Source organism: Daktulosphaira vitifoliae, unplaced genomic scaffold (assembly GCF_025091365.1).
Source record: "Daktulosphaira vitifoliae isolate Bord-2020 unplaced genomic scaffold, ASM2509136v1 Scaffold_36, whole genome shotgun sequence".
Classification (NCBI taxonomy): Eukaryota; Metazoa; Arthropoda; class Insecta; order Hemiptera; family Phylloxeridae; genus Daktulosphaira; species Daktulosphaira vitifoliae.
The window spans coordinates 37,580-45,747 of NW_026099606.1; the positions used below are offsets into that span (position 1 = coordinate 37,580).

General features: G+C 26.9%; 1 protein-coding gene across 3 annotated transcripts in view; it reads left to right on the forward strand.

Annotated features, from left to right (window-relative positions):
* Window positions 1-8,168, forward strand: part of LOC126908908 (uncharacterized) — a 26,080-nt gene that overhangs the window by 6,190 nt on the left and 11,722 nt on the right. Inside the window, exons 3-5 of one of the 3 annotated variants that reach the window (XM_050691237.1) lie at window positions 778-816; window positions 1,651-1,818; window positions 4,988-5,149. In XM_050691237.1, the coding sequence (XP_050547194.1) occupies window positions 778-816; window positions 1,651-1,818; window positions 4,988-5,149 (369 nt within the window). The remainder of the gene's footprint in view (window positions 1-777; window positions 817-1,650; window positions 1,819-4,987; window positions 5,150-8,168) is intronic. The other 2 variants (XM_050691240.1, XM_050691238.1) reach the window with 2 other exon arrangements.

An 8,168-nucleotide genomic window follows, 5' to 3' on the forward strand; every position in this document is an offset into this window, starting at 1 on the left:
TATGATAATTATGGGTTTTGTATTTTATTTTAATAGAAGTTGATGTTGCTTTTGCAATTATCCATCAATTTTTTAAAATTAAACACTATCTACAGATTTGCATCGAAGCGTTTCTTATGATAGTGATTTTAATCACTGTCAGATTAAATTTATACTGGACCCTACTATGCAATGTCTCCACTATGCCGTGACCCCACTGTGCTACCGTTTTTTTCATTAAATTTGTAATTTTTTTGGAGATTTCCCCCATTTACGGAAAACGAGGGATATTTTTTTTAATTTTTGTTGGTAATATTTTCGACTGGATACGATTTTTGATCTTTTGATGAATTGTTTAAATCAATCGGTTTGGTGAGAGCAGAGAAAAAGTGGCAAAAGACACAAAAATAAAAAACGCATCATAGTAAAATTAATACTTTCTTAGCTTTGCATCGAAGATAAAAAAATTATATTTATTATTTTATTAAATAAACACATAATATTTCAATAATTCTCATGCTTATACAAAACCACCCAATCAAATTACTAATATACAGTATTTTATTTTGAGTTACTATTATTATTATTAGTTTTACTTCAGTAAAAATATTACGTCTAGTCTTAAAATAAATACTTGTCGTAGAGAATACGAAAAAATCTACATAGCCTAGCAAAACGGGTTCGAACCTTCGTTTTTATGCAGCACGGCGCGAGCTGTTACCCAGCTGACCTATGTAGTAACTTTCATAAATTCATTATCATATTTCACATTTTTATTGAAAGTATTTTTTCTTTTAGTCGTAGCAGTTTTAAGTGCGCCAGCCTTATTTCGTGAAGGTAAATATATTTCAAATAATAGAGTGTTCATACTTTTATAAGAATAACATTATAAATATAAACTACTCATCTCACTTATTTTCAGTCAATAGTTATCATCGCTAAAAACATTAAGCAAATTAGGGTTACAGCATAGCATATACAATGTATCTGAAAGTTGTCCTAAAGTAATGCCTACAATAAAGGGCAATTGCACAGGGTCCTACATAATACTGGTCTTAGGAGGAAATAGTATATAGAGGGTTCAATAAGCAAGAAAACGGATTTCTCTTGTTCTCATTATGTGCAACAATTGACCTGTTTCCATATTTACTGAACACTCTGTATACTATGATTAACATCATTGTTTGAAAATGTAATTTTCTATTATATTATCAAGTTAATAATAGAAGTCTCTATTTAAAAATATTGAATTTTAGTTTTTTTCCCTGAAAGCTAAAGTTTGTCAAAAAAATCAGTTCATTGTGAGCTGAGAAAAAGTAGTAACAAAATTAAAAATCTATTAAAATAAACACATAAAATAATTATCTACTCAGTTTCATATTCAAGCTAAAAATAAAACTAATTTTATGAGCTGTTAATAATTTAAAAAATAACCATTTATGAATAATAAGAAAGTACACACAATTATATACAGCTGACAAATATACTTACATGGAATATACTTAAATTCTAAGTCTAGTTTTAATGTATCGAATTTAATTAATTAATCGTTTTTGGATTAGCATTTTTTATGTTGTCTAATTTCAAAATTGGCATTATAAATATATTTGCTATTAGTTAACCTTATTATAAATAATAATAATAGTAATTATATAAAATATTTTGTTATAGTTTATGATGAAAAATGTGAAGTTTGTAACAAATCGGAAACGGTAGTATTTTTAAACCCTTGTTTACACCGATTGTGTGCAACATGTGCTTACGATGCTGATTTTAAAAATAAGTCTAAATGTCTGGTTCCATCATGCAAAAGAAACATAGAATATTACCACATTATTAGTGCGTTCATTACTTCAATTTAGAACATTGAATTATTTGTTTACAGCGTTATATGCAGATTATTCACTAAAGAAACAGTTCATTTGTTTATAACAACGAGAACAAAAAAACACGTTTTTTTACTTACTGAATACCCTAAATAATTTGTTGAGTGAAATTTCTTTACAGAGGGTTAAGTAAAAAAAGATTATTGCTCATCACGATTGGCATCACTGTTGGACGTAATTTTTGGCTGTATTAATGAACGTATAATATAACAAAATAATTTTGATCGTATTCATAATAGAATCCTTTTGACGTATAAAAGACAGCCAAATATATCAGTCGAACGTGTGACCGAAAGTGATGCGCAATAATCGTGTCAAACGTATCGTATTGTTCGATGAACGTATAAACACTGACAAGGTAAAACTTATCTGTATTATAAGTTTAATAAACATGTACATAATATGTACATGTTTATCATATTATGATAAACGTTTACGTTCTAAGATTGTTTTTCAATTTATTGTAATATTATAAATTTAAAATTCATAGAAATTGATTTTTAATATTAAATTATTTATTTTTTATTAATATATTAATTAAACATAATAACAGTTTATTACTAATGCATACAACTTAATATATGTTAAATTAATTCACTTGATGCGAATTAAAAAAAAATCGTCAAAAAATATATAAACAATTTAATTACTCAAATTCTAAAAAAATACATTTTAAATTAGATAATACACTTTAAATGACAAAATTTAAATTTTAAAACTAAAATGAAATATATATATATGTATAAAATATTTTTATTTATTCTTAATTATGTTTATAAGTAAATAAATAATTTATATTAATAACAAATATCTATAATTATTTTGTTTTTCGTTATTAATGTATATAATTAATTAAATTTTATAGATATTATATTTATTTATAAAAATAAATAATTAAAATATATATAATATTGTTCAGTCGTTCAAAAAATGTGATAGTGCGGCGAGTTTCGGTTTTTCATCGTCATGAGCGCGACCTGTCCCAACCGGTTTTACCGTTGTGGTAGTGTGTGTGCGCGGTGGTCACTAATGGCCACTCCTACTCGCGTTCTCGTATACTTCAGATGTGCGTAACTGCAGTAAAATTACGTACATTGTTTGTGTCATGTGGCGTCTTGAGAGACATGTTGCTGTTGGTTTTTTTTGCGTGTTTTTTATTTATATAGTGTGCGTAACGGTTTTTGTTCTTATTTTTTAAAGTGATATAAAGTTATAAGTGAACACAGTTGATTGCGTCGGACTCAATTGTATATTTAATTGTAGGTAATTGTACAGAGAACGTTTGTAATGTTTGGCCAAGTTGCTGTTTGATGGATTCCTACCTGCCATTAGTTCAATGTCTATAGAAGCACAGTGTTATTATAATTGTAAATATTGTACTGATTAGTTTATGATCATTAATTCATTTATTTATAATTAAATAATAGCGATAAAACCCAAAATAGTCATACAGTTCATAACATTTTATTTGAACATCCTTTATTTAGTTTTAATATTTAATTTATTATCTTTAGTTATTTTATATAAAGAACCAGCAAAAACGAGATTTAACTCGTTAAGTGTTCGTCCGAGTAGAGTAGCGTCATACACAAATATAAATAAATATAATAGCTATAAATTTAATTAATATATATATTAAACCATAATAAATATTATATATATAAAATTTTAAATTAAATAATATATATTATTATTATAATAAATAAAATATAATAAATTATATTTTATATTAAAATTTAGCCTTATATTTTCGAAAATTATAGTAATGTCATTTAAAATGCATTGAATAATTTAATTTAAATATTTTTGATTGTACATAAAAAAATTAAATTTTGATTACCTTTAGCTACAAAGTTTTCATGAATTATTAGCTATGTAATATTTTTTAAGATCATCCCTTATGTCTTGTAAGATTATCAACTTTATTTTTTCAAATGGGAATACATATTTTGAATTCAAAAAATGTTTAAAATTTTATTTTAAAATTCAATTACATTTTAATGTTTAACATAACTTTATTAAATAAACACATACGTGTTTACTATGTGTTAAGCGTTGATAATGTTAACATTGTTACCAAAATATGTATTCGCGATTTTTTAGTAAATTTTTGTGTTAAACATTTTTACTTTCAATATTTTAATGTTATATTGATTTTAAATAATATTAGCCACAATTAAACAATTTTTCTTATATAGGTTGATCGATTTATCATAAACACCTCGATTACTCGACAAATAAACACATCACTGAAAAAATATTTGCATATTTTTATTTACATATATTTCTAGATTTATCAGATAATAATTTTTTTTTTGAATCGTCCCTTTTTACTTAAAAGGGCGTCAAATAAATTTTTTTATATGACAACATACATATTATACTAGCCTATAAAATGGTAAATAATTTAAATAAGAAAATGACTGGTTAATAACAACTTTTAAACTAGTACTTTGGAAGTTATTTTCATTATTGTACTTGGACGTGATGAAGAGTTTGGCTGGGAAATGACTAGCGATAAAAATATCAGCACTCACTTCTTACCTCAGTCATTTCATTAAATTTGTTTATAAATTCTAAATTGCTTTATGTTCATTATATTTGTATACTGCCATTAAAAAAATTAATATGACACCCCTTTAAGTTATAAGGGATAATATTATAAATAATTATCAGTTGACAAACCAAGAAATACACATAACTTAAACAAAACAATTTTATAATAATAATTATTATTATTTATAGTAATTTAAAATCAAAAAACCACAAACAACTACTAAAATACGGATACGTGTTTTAATAATAATTGTGCCATTATCAAAGCTAAACACGTATGTATTGATTTAATACAGTTATGTTATACATAAAAATGTATTTTATTGTTGGAATAAAACCTTAAACTTTATTTTTTTAATTCAAATTGGGATAAATTGGGATTTAAACAAAATAATTCTTAGAAAATGTAAAATATTGTTTTTCGTAGTTGTTAAGGGATAATTCTTATATGGCATACATAGCTAATAATTTAAGAATAATTAGTAACTATAGGTAACTAAAAAAAAAGTGAATAATTGAGTGTGTTATGATAAAGAAATAACTCGTATACATTTTTTTTATTACAGATGATAACGGTTTATGTTATATTTGCAAAGAAGAAGCATCAACAATAACAATAATTCCCTGTTATCATAAAGTGGGTAATGCTTGTGCCTATGAACAAAAACTTTCACAAACGGCGAGATGTCCACAATGTCAAAGTGTAGTCACATGTTTTAAAGGAAGTGGTATGAAAACAATTTATTAAAATTGTTATTATTATATTTTTTGTAAAACTGTCGAAATATGCTGATACGGTCTCGCGTTGCTTCGCAATACACGTGATGCCTCGGGACTCGTGCCTCCTTTATCAGCCGTCGCCCTACTATGAATATTTTTGTTTGACTGACCAACACCGCGTGCCATACGCCATAGTGCAAAGTCCAACAAGAGCCGCACAGCCGACGACGACCCGCCGCAAATGATACGTTAAGTGTCTTCCCGTTGTCGTAGAGGATGTACGCAACTGGTTCCGGACGCGCCACTTGTCCGGGACTCGGCGAACCGATCTACACCCGTGCACCGTATTCATCAACACTGTTAACTTTTCGACCCCCAAGGATCATGCCGGACACCGCGTAATAGACACCAGCGAAAGTGACGCGCTATTATGCGGCACTTATTGTTATTATAGATTAGTATTAACTATTGTTTCGTTTTCTATTAGTAACGATATTAGAATAATATTAAATAATATTAATTATTAAAAATATGTGTGTGTGGTCTGAGAGTCTTTACTGAACTATATCGTACAGGTTAGTTGCGACAACGCAGTTAGATAACGCAACGTGAAAACACAACATCCCCTTCCTTAAGATAACAATAATACAAAGAGTAACAGACATTAAAACAGCAAATACAAATACAAAAATATATACATATAAAATAATTAAATATATTTCATAATATAAATACTATACTATATTAACTTTATAGATAACAATAACATAATTTTAAGAAGTTCTCTCAATAAACTTTTTCAAATGAAATTAATTTCCCCTAAAACTACACCATTTATGTGTTACTAGAAATGATCTTGGAATTTTTTGCAAGTCTAAAATTACTTCCCTTACCCATTCAGATCTTTTTATGTTTCTAACCAACACTTTTTCTCCTATTTTAAATTATTTATTTCTTTAATTCATATTTTGCATTTATTACCTTTGGTTTTAGTTCCAACTAATTCCAACTATTCACATAACTCTGATCCTAAAATTGTTTCTTTTTCCTTCTTTCTATTCCCATGCATTATTATATCATCAACAACTATAAACTCTCTTTTATTAATTTTATTATTATTATTATTATTTTGGCACTCTACCCAAAAGATTTTTATTTTTACATTACATTTTTTTATTTCCGGCTTTGAATTAAAATTATTATAATTATTATACGATAATATATTAATTTCTGCTCCAGTGTCTATTCTTACTTCAACACTTAAATTATTAATCTTAATATTTTTTCTATCCACTTTTTATTTTTAATTTTCTCTTTAATCTCACATAGACTATTTACAGTTAGATACTCATCATCACTACTTAACTCTTGTTCACTCAATGATTCTTCATATTCTTTTAATTTAATAACTTTAAAATTTTTGTTATTATTTTTACAACCTACTGCAAAATGATTCATTTTTGAACAAATCCTACAAATTTTTCCAAAAGCTGGACAATTTTTTGGTTCATGTTCATAATTACATTTTTTACATAAATATTTAACGCTATTATTTTTATTAAACTTATAATCATTATATTTTACAAAATTGTTACTATTATTACCTCTACTATTTTGTTGCTGCTGATAATCGTTAAACTTCACTGCTTTGTACACTGACGTGTTCCCATTACCTGTTGTTCCGGTTGTTTCAATTTCTTGCTTATTAATTTCTGATAGCTCGATCGATTGACAAAATTGAATTGTTCTCTCCCTCGCGTATAACGTTCCCCCCGCCACGCCCGCTCACAAAACACGGCTATACCTCGTGCATGATACGTTTACGTACTTAAGTCACTTAAGTCTAATTGCTATTAAAATTTATATATTAACACGCTTTATACTCATTAAGAAATAAAAAGTGTATTCATTCCGATTACGGGGGATAATACTCGTATTGTCATTTTTCGTCACTACCTCCACGTTCCGGGAGTGGGTAAATTGCGAGCTTGCTGCTTTCCTTAGATATGGTAGCTGTTTCTCACTCACTCTCCGGAATCGAACCTTGATTTCCCGTTACCCGTTACAACCATTATATTGATAGTAACTACTATCATAAAATGAAATTAAAAAACCCAGCACAGGGGGGTCGTGGCATAGTTGGATCAAGTATAATGATATCTGACAATGATTAAAATAACTATCAAAATAAAACACTTCAATGCAAATCTTTAGATAGTGTTTAATTTTAAAAAATTGGTGGATTATACCACAAGCAACATGATCTGCTAGTTTGTTATTAATATCCTGATTCAGATAAAGTATGTCGTATATAGGGAAATGGTCCGATTTAAAAAAACAGTATGTCAAATGAAAGATGTATATAAATACTACTCTTCATTAAAAATTGTACTGATCCATACATTTTTCAAAAAGTTATAGCATAATAAAGTTAAAAATGGAAAATACAAAATCGAAAATTTTCACACAAAAATAGCATTCGGTAGCCATTTTCACCATGAAGATAAGATAAAGTCCGAAATTTTTTTTTTNTTTCACCATGAAGATAAAATAAAGTCCGAAATTTTTTTTTTGCATAATAAAAAACATTACATTAGCTTCAATTTAATATATATATAAAAGTGTCAGATCTTCCGGAACATTTTCAAAAGTTAAGTTGAAAAAGTTAATTTTTTGTGAAAAAGTTGTCATTTTAAATCCCCCCTTGTGGGCAGGTTAAGGGTTAAATTTATGAAAAAAATATACCAAATGAAAGGTAATGATATTATGCATCTATATAAAAAAGAATTATATTGATATGTTTATTTTTTAAAAAGTTATGGCACTTTTAAGTAAAAAAAATTGAAAAAATTTCGAAAATTAGCGATTTTTAAATTTGTAATTTATTTGGAGGTTTCCCCCATTTACGGGGAACGAGGGAATTTTTTTCAATTTTTAAGGGTAATGTCTTCGACTAGATACGATTTGTGATCTTTTGACGTATCATTGAAAGAAATCGGTTCGGTGAGAGCTGAGAAAAAGTGGTAA